Raw genomic sequence first — 13,066 nt, 5'->3', positions numbered from 1 at the left:
TATACAATTAGTTATATTTTTTGAGAACACTCTTTTTCTCTTGTTTTATTCTCATCCTTATTCTTCTTTATTGTATAGATTTTATGTTTATGTGTACGTTTAACCTGTTGCTGCAACAGAAGCATTTCCCAAATTGGGATCAAGTAAAAGTCTAAGTTTAAGTCATAATACAAAGGTCTGTAAACCACATTAAAGAATCAATTAAGGAATTATTTACACTACTGGCAATATACACATGTTGAAGTGCCCTCACATGTTGTAAAGTGCTCTTCCGAAATCGCTAATCAAGCCTTATTTTCCTGACACGTTCATGACAGGTGGGGGCGTCGTTGCGCTATAACGCGTTGGTTGCAAACTGTCACCAAGCAGCAAAGAAGAATCTGTTGCGAGCGGACTAGGCAGATTTTTGCTAGCCATCTACTGTGTGAAGCACTAAATATTAAGTCTTCACGCGTAATATTAATGTTTCCTGTGCCAGTCAACGGAATCTAATCTTATCTAGTCTTAGCTACGAAGATCCGATTTCTAACTGTCCTTGATACGACTCCAGAAATGGCAGAAAATGCAGGTGAGTGTCAGCTAACGCTAGCTTGGTAGCTATTATGGTCAATTTGAGCTAGCTTGAAGATGCACTTTTTAATCCGTATAGTCGAATAACCGCTAATGTACTTTGAAATGAATCACTCTCGTAGCGCTGAGTTGATCATTAGCTTACGCTGTGCTCTGTATCTTAAACACCCGAGTGAACTTGTCCAAAAGTAGCCGATCCATGACGCATGTTGCCCGAAGGCACGGTCTGGCAAAACGTCATTCAGAAAAGTCACATTTAAGTGAATTTGGTACTGGCAAAATGTAATTGCCCTTAACATGTCTAACGTCTTCTAACGTTGTGAGCTCTTGGTAAATTCAGCGTATCAAGCAGTAAGAACATGTAAGCCCACGCGCTTCTGCCAACTACAAATGAACTAACGACTAACATTTAGCTAGCGTTAGCACGGTGATATCAGAATAAGCGTAGCATGGTCGAGGCCATAAAATGTCACATTTGTGAATGAGGTTCTCATTATGCATGCACGGTTCGCAACAGAATGGGGAAGAAATCTCTGTTGCTTTGTAATTGTTGGTGCCAATGGATAAAGCATCTCTCTAACTGTTGGATTTGTATGCACAACAATTTCAAGTGTAAAAAAAAAAAAAAAAATAAATAAAAACAAAATAAAATAAAAAACTAGCGAGGGACTTCTGTGGGCGAAAATGACTTTGTATTTAGATAAATAAGATGTCAGACTGCTACAAGGAAGGTACCAGTTACTCATAATTGTCACACATCACAATGTGTGAAACCGTAAAGAGGACTACAGAGGTTCCACCCGAACAGCTGAGAGCAACAAACTGAGGCCACAGTGGGCAAAGACATTGCCTGATGTCATGAATCTCTGCCACATGCAAATGGTAGTTTCAGAATTAATCCTGTCATCCTTGCTTGTCAACAGTTCAGGCAGATAATGGTGGTGTAATGGTGTGGGGAAAATTTTCTTACCACACATTAAGGGGATGTCTTACCCACAGTAGATGGCAGTTTGCATGCCCCCAGTGTGGAGAAGCAGAGAGTAGTACTAGCATGAAAACAAAGCAATGTATTGCTGTAGACAGGTTCAGTAGGAAAATGTATTCCATCCACTTGGAAAATGGCCCTTCTAAAACAAAACTATGTAGTATCAGTGTAAGCACACAGCATATTTTGAATATTGGCAGCGCTTTAACTTTCTGTCAGACAGTTCTTGCCCTTATCATTACATTTTCTTAACTTCTATAACCACATCTTTATCTTGCAATGCATTATGCCGCAGGGTCAAACTTTCAGCAGTTTATGGTGGAGACAACAAATGCGAGAAAATAAACATGTGCTTATGACAGTAGCAACATCAAAATGCTGTTCACTGGAGACAGGAGGAGACCTTTATCAACCAGAGTACACAGGAGAAGAACATTCTGCTTTATTTGTGGGTATTTAGCGCTATATTACCGAATGGTTGAGAACAGCAGTGCTCTTCATCAGGTGCCTGTCTAGCTTATTTAGTGGTGGCCTGGACCACTGAGTGGAGTGTTGCTTAAAGTTTAGAAAATATAGTGTCAAAGGAAAGGCCTGCCTGATGGTGGGGTAAAGTGGTGAAAATATTAAAAATATAGTGTACACTTAAACTGAGTATTTTAGGCGGGTCTGTTTTTTGGGTGGATAAAACAGGTTTTGACTGTTTTGCCTGGCCCTGTCAACAGCAGTAGATACTACTGGTACTCCTGTTTGCTTCTCCAAACTGTTGACTGCCTAGTACACAGAATCTGGGACCATTGACACACTTATGTCTTCTCACAGTGTGTAGATCATCATATCACCCAACTCTAAAAGTGGAATATGATTCCGTGGTTCAGGTCTAGCCTAGCCTAGCCCACTAGCTGACCTGAAGGTTGCTTATGCAAGTTCAGAGGTCAGAGGTAATAAATAGCTTAATGAATTTAAATGTGGACCAAAAACGTTTTAATTTGGATTATAGTTTTGATTATGCAATTGGGTGTGATATTGGGATTTTATACATTTAATGTGTACAGATATAATTTTGGTAACCTCACAACCTCAGTGCAGACAAAATTGTGTGCACGCCCTGCGATCTCAGGCGTGGACCCCAGGTTGGCAACCACTGCATTAGAGCACCTCTGTGAGGTGATGGAACAGGAGAGACGCAGCATGAATGTGCAGCTGACACATCTACAGCAATTGCATGATGCCATCATGTCAAAATGGAGCAGAATCTCTTAGGAATGTTTCCAACAGTTTGTTGAATCCATGCCTTTAAGAATTCATGCTGTTCTTGGGGCAAAGGTGGGTCCTACCTGGTATTGAAAAGGTGTACCTAATAAGGTCAAGACAGGCTGTTAACACTGCTCATTCCCGTAGCACTTTTAGCCTTGCTTGGAGACTAATGTTGTCCAATTTTGATTTTTTTTTCTCTCTTTTTCATTTTGATCAGAACAAAATGAGGCAAAGCACGACAGCTCATCATCCCCTGGGATGACAGACCAAGAGAAAGAAGTGGCAGCCAGTGCATATGAAGCGTTTTTGGTAAATCACCTCCTTTCTTTCCTAACATCAGGGTTCCCCATGCATCTTGGAAAACTGTTTACCAATTTTCCAGTCAAGGAAAACATGTAAAATGAGAGAAAAAATAAAATGTCTTCAAAAATCTAAACTGCTGAGAATGAACTACGAGGCTATCCATCAGAGCTTCCAAAAACGGATAAGATTGCTATCTAGGCAAAGTTATATCCAGGATCATATTAATGTTCAAATGGTTGTTTATGGATGGGGGTATTTTGAGTAGGTTGCTCTCCATTGTGTTTTGGAAACGTGTGAACACACCACAAGTCATGTCAGCACATGCAGTCTGGATGGCATTATGACTTAATTCAATTTTCAATTTCAGTTCAATTCAATTTTATTTGTATAGTGCCAAATCACGACAAAAGTTGTCTCAGGACACTTTCCATATTGAGCTGGTACAGACCAAACTCTTTTATCTACAGAGACCCAACAATTCCCTCACGGGCAAGCACTTGGCAACAGCGGTGAGGAAAAACTTCCTTTAACCTCAGGCAGAACCAGGGTCTAGGTGGATGGCCATCTGCCTCGAGCGACTGAGAGAGAGAGAGAGAGAGAGAGAGAGAGAGAGAGAGAGAGAGAGAGAGAGAGAGAGAGATGCAGTCACACTAACAGTGACAGTGGATGTAATAATAGTAGTAGCAGTTGCAGTGGATGTCAGGCAGGGCCATGGCAGGAGATGTAGCTATAATCCACAATCCAGATTCAGCCACTATCCATGGGAACCAGCAAGATGACAAAGCACAGAGACTCCGGGGAAGAAGCTAAGTTAGTAACATGCCGTGGTTAGGACATGAAAGAGAGAAAGTGGAGAGGGAGAGAAGAACAGAGGAGCTCAATGCATCTTTGGAGGTCCCCCGACAGTCTAATCCTATAGCAGCATAACTAGGGGATGGTCCAGCGCAAGCCTGAGCCAGCCCTAACTGTAAGATTTATCAAAAAGGAAAGTTTTAAGCCTACTCTTCAATGTATAGACAGTGTCTGCCTCCCGGACAAAGACTGGAACATGGTTCCAAAGGAGAGGAGCTTGATAGGCTCCCATTCTGCTTTTGGAGACTTTAGGAACCATAAGTAGGCCTGCATTCTGGGAAACAGTATTCTAGTGGGGTAATCGGGTACTATGAGCTCTTTAAGATAAGATGGTGCCTGACCATTTATGGCTTTGTACGTAAGGAGAAGGATTTTCAATTCTATTCAGAATTTTACTGGGAGCCAGTGCTGAGTGGCTAATATCGGACAAATATGATCTCTCTTCCTCGTTTTTGTCAGACCACATGCTGCAAGAATAATATACTTTTCATTGTCCTTCAAATGTAGTCACTTCTCTATGGTTATTGTGGTAGTTTTTATCAGGTTTGGACAGTAGTGTTGCTTTCTTTCCAAATTGTTTTAAACAGTTGAATAATGTTAAATTAGTTAGCATGTTTGGTCCACTTGGTAAAGTTGACATTGTTCCTACCTTGTTTTGCCTGCCAAGGCTCTACATATGAGACTTTAAATATTAATATAGTGGCAAACAACTTTTTGCTATGTTGGGGAGTAATGGCATCCTAAACAGAAACTTGAAACCCTCAATTGAAACCATCAGACTCAGCTGATCCTCCATTTGTTTTGGTCTGAGATGCTGGTCCTAGTGCAACATCTAGTGGCTGAAAATCTCATATAGTACCTTTAAGGCTTCTGACCCAACTTCAATGAGAGAGAGAGAGTTGTATAACAAAAATTGGAAGCCGGGGTCCAAACAGTCAAAGGGTAGCCCAGCTGTGTGTGAGTGAAACAGCAGCTAAATACTGACTAAAAATACAGTTTTATTTAGCTCTCGCTGTCTCTTCAAAGGCAGTGCTGAATTGTTAAGGTAAAATGGACCATAGCATGACATGAAATTTGTAACTTTTGTAATGGTCACTCATAGTGACTATGATTACCTTTGTTACAGACTCTGTGTAATGTAGGAAAGGAGCTGAAGTCTGGTGTGATAAACTGAGAGTCAAGAGTCATTGGCAGCAAGTAGTCTTAGCAAATTCAACTAACTTTTCCACTGGGTCTGCGTGTCTTAATGTCTGCGTCGTGTTTTTTTCCATCCTCCACATGGCTTCAAATCTTACCAGGAGCATTTCAGAAGCGGAACGTTTCAGAAGCAGAGCGTTTTGCCTTGCATTTTCCCTTAAGTTTTTCTTGTCTGTTTTGATTGTTTATTGTTGATGTATGAACAGTAGTCTGCAATTTTATTTTGAAAATTTACCAGAAATTCACCACCTTTCCTGTGTCTGACTAACTGCCTTGCTCAGTCTGCTCTGTGCAGAGTGGAAACATTTGACCATGATGTCACACACAATCAGTGTTTGCAGATTTCTGTCAAAATAATCATAATAATCCTTGGTAGTTTTCTGTGTTAACACTTATGTAACATGAGTGTATCCATGCTGTATTCACTGACCTGGGAACCGTTTCATAAAAGCAGTTTGCAAGCTTTGCATTGTCAATAAACTTGCAAGTACTACAGGGCTCTTGCATGCTCATTGATGGGTTGTTAGTATGGACTTTGTTTTGATTAGATTTGATTAGATTGAAACATTTTAAAATTAATGCTAGAAGGTTTTTTAGCTTGCTGCAAATTGCAGATTGCTTGTTGCAAATCTGGTGAATCAGGGCCCTTGTGTTCCTTACAGGCTGGGAAGTACAATGAGTCTCTCAAACACCTTGAAGCCCTGCAGGAGCTCAACAAAGAGGACTACAAGATTGCCATGAATAAAGCTGTTGTAGAGTTTTACAAAAGCGGTCAGACTACCACAGGCACTCTGAAGCAGACTCTAATGGCAATGAAGAACCAGGTAACTGCCGAAAAGTATTACTCTTATGTTTTGAGTTCATGTTGAATCATTTACAGTGTAAGTTCTAGACAAACACAGCAACTTGCTTCTTCATGTTATACTGGAATTCATCACACATCCTTTCCTTATCCTTCAGGTTCACACATCAGCGGAGGACATTGATGGATTGGATGATGTTGAAAATAGCTTGCTGTACTATAATCAAGCCATCATCCACTATCATATGCGTCAGTTCTCTGAAGCAATCTCCATAGGAGAGAGGCTCTATCAGTTTCTGGAACCATTTGGTATGTTATGGTTTACATGTGCTTTAGTAAAGTTTGGTATTGTATATGACATAAAACATTGAGAGCAGTTAATTTACAACTAGAGTTTGAAGGCAAAAAGCTGAGGAGAACTTGACTTGTTGAGCCATGCTGGAAAATGCTGTGTGTAGTTTTGCCTTCTAAAGAAGTGATATTCATAATGGATATCATAACATGGATGTGTCAGCTTAAGTTTCTGTAACCAAATAAACACAGGTCTTTGAGACTTGACTTGGACCTGGCCCAAAATATTTAAAAACCGCTAAAAATACCATGCAGGCATGCCAGCCATGCAGTGGCTTATGGTTGCTTGTGTAAAGTAATAGCATTTCTGGGAAATGTGGTTGTGATTTTGAGAAAGGATAGCATTAACAAGATCGCTTGGAAGATATCAGATGTTTTGACCTCAGTCCTGTTTCTCTACTGGAGTTAGATCACTTTAACAGTGATATATTGATATTTTAAGGGTTTGTGTATCACCTTTGAGTTTGGCATAGAGTCATTGTGTTATTTGTCCTAGAAGAAAAGTTTGCTCAGGCTGTGTGCTTCCTGCTGGTGGACCTGTACCTGCTCACCTTCCAGCCAGAGAAGGCCCTCCATCTACTGGCTGTGCTGGACAAACTGTCTGTACAAGGAAGCAACAAGAACTGCAAAGGAGAGGTACCTCACTACACTACATTGTCATTAAAAGAAAATTCCAGTTTCACACAACCTGCTCTTATTTTTATATGGTTTATGGCAACATTTTACTAAAGCTTATTGCAGAAATCTGTAGTTGTGTTAAATCACTAATGAAGTCCAGTACCAAGAGAAACAGATCAATGGATCACACTGGATGTGTAAACACGTTTTCAGTTTAATGCATTTATCGAGGCTACATGTTAGAGATATGTGCCTCAGATTTTCTGCCTCTACCCCAAACTCAACAGCAGTGTGTCTTTTTTTGAGAAACAGTGGCCCTGGTGCACTGGATAATCCACACACCTCATTGTCCGCAGTCTTCATTTGAAACTGAAGATATTTTCAATCAATTCTAGCCAAATCAAGCATATATAAAAGTATACAGTTTATTGTTTGTTGAATGTTGTGCTTCATTCCAGAACAACAGTTCTAGCAAAGATGGAGCAAACCAAAAGGCAGAGTTCACCGCCATGATTGAGGCAGCCAAGTCAAAGATGCATCAGGCAAGAACTCATAGATTTTAGCATCCACTGTTTCTGTGTTTCAGTCTCCATCCTGTTCACTGTAATTGACTGTTTAATTTACAGTACAAAGTGAGAGCCTACATCCAGATGAAATCCTCCAAGGCCTGTAAAAGGGAGATCAAATCAGTGATGAACACAGCAGGGAATGTGAGTCTCAGTCTCTGTTTATGCTATTTCATCACCTGGTTCAAACTGGGAAGGTGATAACATATGGGATACGCATGTGTTTGGAACTCATCATTTCCTTTAAAAGGCTGCATGAATGATGAGGAGCTTTTGAATTATTGACTGCACAGATTAAAAACAATTAAGGAACAACTTTTATAGCCTAAAAAGGATTAAACACAAATAAAAGTGATGTGATGCAGCTGTGTCAGTCATAGTGATGTGCATGCTGAAATTCTGCCAGGCTGTACTGCCAAACCAACCAGTGTAAACTAGCACTGTTAAAATTAGCCAACAGTGAAATTCGAATATTCCTTCAAAAAAAAAAAAAAGCCTCATGCCAAGTGTCTATTTTTGCACATTATGTCTATGAGAAAGAAAACCAGTACAAGAGACATATTACATGTCTACATGTAGAAGACTACATGTCTTCCACATAAACATCTTTTAAAAGATCTACTTATCTACACAATACAAAATGAATAAAATTGTGTGCTAGTTTCAGGTTGACCTACATTATGTTTTTCAGTCGGTGAAAGTGATGTGTGCACAGTTGTACAGGTCCGGCATCCTGGAAGACTTCAGTGTCCCAGACAAAGGGGAGGAATTCTGGACACATATTATCTGATTATTTTTTGTCCAGGTGACTAAGGGAGACAATAATTTTTGAGTTTTTTGAGTATTGAACAAGACCGCTGCAGCTGGCAGCCATGAAACAGACTGCAATGTAATCCCTCTGGGTGTTTGCACACTGTCAGTGTACGACATGGAATCTTTTCAGATCTAACTCAGGAATTATTTTCACTGGATATTATGACCGGTGAGACTTAAATATGTCAGATTTCAAGAGATTTTCCCAGTCAAAGAAACTCCTGTCAGTCTTCACTGCAGCCAGTACTGTTTATTTTTTTTAACCAAAATTGAAAATTGTCACAATCAAATAGATGATATTTTTTTTACAATTCAAATGTAAATTTGAGTTTAGAATATTCGTTGACTGCCCTAGTGTAAACTGAACATTGTCGCTGCACACATCACTGGTCCAATGGAATTCAGGTATTAATGAGTGGCTGATGATGCTTATTTTACAATTGAGAAGAATAAATGAAAATTGGAAATTCCCATAGTTTTGTAATGACTAATGAGCTCTAACCCACAAACCATTTGCTTATGAAGCTCTCTGGCTACATTTCCACATCCATTGGCCTTTCACTGCCTAATAGAATTGTTGTTCCATTAGTTTTGGACAGGTCCTTCTCAGCTCCTGTCTCACCTCTATCTATTCACAGCAGTCAGCTGTTGCTTTGTTCATGTTTGTTGTGTTCTCTCTCTGACTTGTTTCCTGTCCCCTCTTTCAGTCTGCACCCTCCCTTTTCCTCAAGAGTAATTTTGAGTACCTGAGAGGAAACTACCGGAAAGCAGTGAAGCTTTTGAACAGCTCCAACATCGCAGAGCATCCTGGACCCATCAAGACAGGTGACAACTGCTGTACCCCCTCTTGATGGCTTCCTATGATAAGCCTGGTGTCAAAAAGCCATACACCTAGTTTTTGTTTGACACCGTGCTTCAGATTGTTCATTGACTAAATGGTGCTTCCAAACATTGTCTTCATTAGAGATGTAACTGGCTTTAGTGGTCATGTTCGATGATTTTTATATGTGCTAGTTCATGAATTGTGCACATGTCCTGACTTGTCTCATTCAGGTGAATGCGTTAGATGTATGTTCTGGAACAATCTGGGCTGCATTCACTTTGCAATGGGGAAACATAACCTCGGAATTTTCTACTTCAAGAAGGCACTGCAAGAGAATGACCACACCTGCGCACAGTTGGGAGATGGCAGCAATGGGCAATGTAGGTCACAGCAAGTACTATCTCCTGACTGAATCTGCTAAGATTTCAAATGAATATCCTTCTAATCTGTCTGATCAAGCAGTCATCTCCTGTAGGCTTGAAAGGTGAATGTAAAAAGTTGGTAGCTTGTTCACTCACAGAGGACAGCAGCTCTCTTCATCTTGGATTAACAGTAATTACATTGGTTTTCATCTTGACCCAGCATCACATGAAAACATCAAAGAAGCAATTCAGAAACACATTTTGGAATCGATTAAAATCCAAAATCACTACAGTGTCTCATCACAAAGGAACAAGCTACTTTGTGCAGCACAGTTTATTTTCACACTTCCTCTCTGGAGGAATTTCTCCATGCTGATCATTTTGGTTTCATTTGTCAAGGTTTTTATATCTGTCTCAGAAGAATTAAGTTTTGACATTTACAAAATATTCAACAGCACTGTATGAAACAGTCTGCATTTTCACTAACTACTTTTTAGCAAAGAATTTGGCCTTGTAGAAACTGTTGACACTGAGGTATGTGGATTATTCAGAGTAACAAGGAAAGATGTTAGTTTTTTTTTCTTTGCTATCATCTAATGCCATGAGCAGTATATGGTAAATTCAGTTCACCTCCATTGTATTGGGTGGTGGGCAGAAATCTCAGCCCATCAGCATGGAGTGATCCCACTAAAAGGACATCAGAAAATGTTGTTTTGCATTTGTGTGAAGTGAGTTTAACTTCACCTCAACTGGTGTCATGTGGCTGGTTTTTGAATGGAGTGTTACTTTGACACAAGGGACATAAATGCACAAAGAATTATTGAACTGTATTATAATCATCTTTTCAAGTATGTATAACTTCAAAAGAATTCTAATAATTGTGTCAAGTGTACACTTCAGTTTTGATGGATTGTTGACATGTGTGTCCTTGTTAGTAACAAGTACCTTTGTTGTTCTTTTTAATGTCCAGCAAAGAAGTTCACCGGTATCCCCATGTGTGCTCTACTATCCAACAAGCGCTATGAGCTGCTGTATAACTGTGGTATTCAGCTACTACACATTGGCAGGCCTCTGGCAGCGTTTGAGTGTCTGATGGAGGCGGTCCAGGTTTACCACTCCAACCCTCGACTGTGGCTGCGGCTCGCCGAGTGCTGCATCTCTGCTAACAAGGGGGTATGACTTACCTGATGTTGATCTGATTTGAGTTTAGCTTTGTTTCATAGTTCAGTATTTTTATTATTCTTTTTTAGTATTCTGCTTCATTGGATTTTCCTTTTGGCTTATTTTAAGGATTAGTTTTTGTTTTGCATATTTTTTTTTTTTTTAATTTAGTTCGTCAGTGTTGATATCTTTTGTTAAGGAAGACAACCTTACACTCCTTGAATACATTTGTTGTATACATGTGGAATATTATCTAATAATGATCATAGTTTTGCTCCAGTAATTCTACACAAAATACCATTAGCAAGATTTTTCTTCAGTGATATTAATATAATTTGCAGCAGCTCCAGTGTTACTTTGAAGAAGGGATGCACCAATACACTACTGATATCAGATATTGGTCTGATATTGACTCAATAGCTGGATCAGGTATCAGTGACCTTGAGCTCGATCCGATCAAATTAAATTAATTAATCAAATTCAATTCTATGTTTATGTCTATGTGCCTGTTTCTTAAAATATTTACAAAGCATGTTGATTCCTGTTTAATTTGAATGTTTTGTTTTTACCAAGTTACTTTATACTACTTGTGAATTGTGATTTAATTTATTAAGTTTGTTTGTACTAGTACTAGTTTGTGATTTCATATTTATCTTTTGTTCTCATTTGATCCAGTTGTACTGTTTTGTACTGGAATTTTAATTCCTGACCATTTTGTTGCTGCAGTTATATGATTTACACTTGAATTGTAATTCTTGTTAATTTTGAAGATTTTTTCCAAAATTCTAGTGCATGATTATTTTTATTTTTATTTTAATAATATAGAATTCAGTAAATGCATATCTATTTATTTGTTACATTTTGTTTTACAAAGTTAGGAGAGCGATGTTTAAGTTAAGCTCAAGGTTGTTTTACTCAAAGAAGAATCCCAGTCTCTTCCACACAGTGAGGCATACGGCTTATTAATTAAACTCTTAATTAAACACTGGTATCGGATCGGTACATAGTATCAGTAGATAGCAAAATACAGGTATCAGGACCTGGAAAAAAAGTGGATCAGTGCAACCGTAGTTTGAACATTTACATTGTGTGGCCTTGAATTGACGGCTTTTTCCTATAAAGTAACACAAAGATGAACAGAAAACCACATAAAGTCATTTCATGGTCTCTGTGTTTATGTTTCCAGGGGTCGGAGCAGGAGAGCAAAGGTTTACCTTGTAAAAAAGGTATAGTTCAATCTATCGTCGGCCAGGGTTACCATCGCAAGATCGTTCTGGCATCCCAGTCTACCCAGAATACTATTTACAGGTCAGTGTCAACTCCTTCAAGTCCAGCCTCCAACTGTGAAGGGCACAGGAGAAACTGTTGATTTAGACTTAAACGGTCCAGCAGAAAGCAACAGTGCAGTGCATGCTAGTTGTTGACATGGTAACCACTATTAAGGGTTATTCTAGGTTTTCTTAATTAAAAGAAAAAAAAAAATTAAAATTAAAGGCTTACTAGTTAAATACTAGCTTTCTTACCAAGAGGAAAAAGATCTGTTTCAGTCTTATGTTAGTGCATTAACCATGATGTTAGAGCTTGGAGTCAGAGAGCCTGGTGTAGCATAAAGACCAAAAGCAGGAGAAAACAGCCTCTGTCCAAAGATCCAAATACACATACTGTACCAACACGTTGAAACGTAACTGATTTATAATGCGATTTTACAGCAGGTTGTTCTCCGTAACTATATAATGTTTGTTTTTATGATGAACTCAAGCAGATTTCAAGAGTGAGCTAATTGAAATTAGTCCAAAACAATGGAAGTCTGAAAGGGTAAAAATGCATCATGTTGACAAACATATAAAATATACATGATTTGTAGTAGCTGAGATCAGCAAAAAACGCTACTATGCTATGTTGTCATTTTCTTTAAAATTAGAAAACTGTTGTATGAGAATATCTCTTATATGATATCTATGGATGTCACTGTATATCCACTGTAGCTATATCATATTTCCACTGAGTGAAATATTCAAATCCAAGACTTTGTCAACAGAAATATTCTACATGTCTTGTACATCATTTTATACTCTTTTTATCTGTAAAACTGCTGTATATCTACTGGACCACCGACTGACTGATATCTAATTAGTAGTTAATGGTTTGTCTGATATCACCAACTTGGTGTTGTTTCTACAACATCATAATTAATGTTGCTCCTGGACCATCATTGTAAGTGACTTAAAAATGACCAAGTCGCATAGGGAGCAGGACATGGTAGATGAATGGGTCAAGCAAAGAACTTTCACCTTAGAGATTGGGGTTCCTGTCTTGTGTTGAACTTATTGTTATATTGCTGACTTGTTATCTTTAGAATAGTTTACTTATTCTTTTCAGTTTCATTTTTATTATCTTCAGTTTTCTGTC

At 38.8% G+C, this 13,066-nt stretch overlaps 1 protein-coding gene across 4 annotated transcripts in view; it reads left to right on the top strand.

Moving 5' to 3' along the window:
- The first annotated feature begins 357 nt into the window (after nucleotides 1-357).
- Nucleotides 358-13,066, top strand: part of cnot10 (CCR4-NOT transcription complex, subunit 10) — a 32,145-nt gene continuing 19,436 nt past the window's right edge. For 2 of the 4 annotated variants that reach the window (XM_076737441.1, XM_076737440.1), the window contains exons 1-11: nucleotides 358-568; nucleotides 3,027-3,118; nucleotides 5,824-5,985; nucleotides 6,122-6,272; nucleotides 6,811-6,950; nucleotides 7,391-7,474; nucleotides 7,559-7,642; nucleotides 9,019-9,136; nucleotides 9,365-9,514; nucleotides 10,467-10,669; nucleotides 11,844-11,965. In XM_076737441.1, coding sequence (XP_076593556.1) covers nucleotides 553-568; nucleotides 3,027-3,118; nucleotides 5,824-5,985; nucleotides 6,122-6,272; nucleotides 6,811-6,950; nucleotides 7,391-7,474; nucleotides 7,559-7,642; nucleotides 9,019-9,136; nucleotides 9,365-9,514; nucleotides 10,467-10,669; nucleotides 11,844-11,965 — 1,322 coding nt within the window. In that variant the 5' untranslated portion in view covers nucleotides 358-552. The remainder of the gene's footprint in view (nucleotides 569-3,026; nucleotides 3,119-5,823; nucleotides 5,986-6,121; nucleotides 6,273-6,810; nucleotides 6,951-7,390; nucleotides 7,475-7,558; nucleotides 7,643-9,018; nucleotides 9,137-9,364; nucleotides 9,515-10,466; nucleotides 10,670-11,843; nucleotides 11,966-13,066) is intronic. The other 2 variants (XM_076737443.1, XM_076737442.1) reach the window with 1 other exon arrangement.

The sequence above is a fragment of the Chaetodon auriga genome, chromosome 8 (assembly GCF_051107435.1).
Source record: "Chaetodon auriga isolate fChaAug3 chromosome 8, fChaAug3.hap1, whole genome shotgun sequence".
In the NCBI taxonomy this organism is placed as follows: Eukaryota; Metazoa; Chordata; class Actinopteri; order Chaetodontiformes; family Chaetodontidae; genus Chaetodon; species Chaetodon auriga.
Note: the sequence above shows the minus strand (reverse complement) of the source record. Positions and strands in the feature narration are given on the sequence as shown.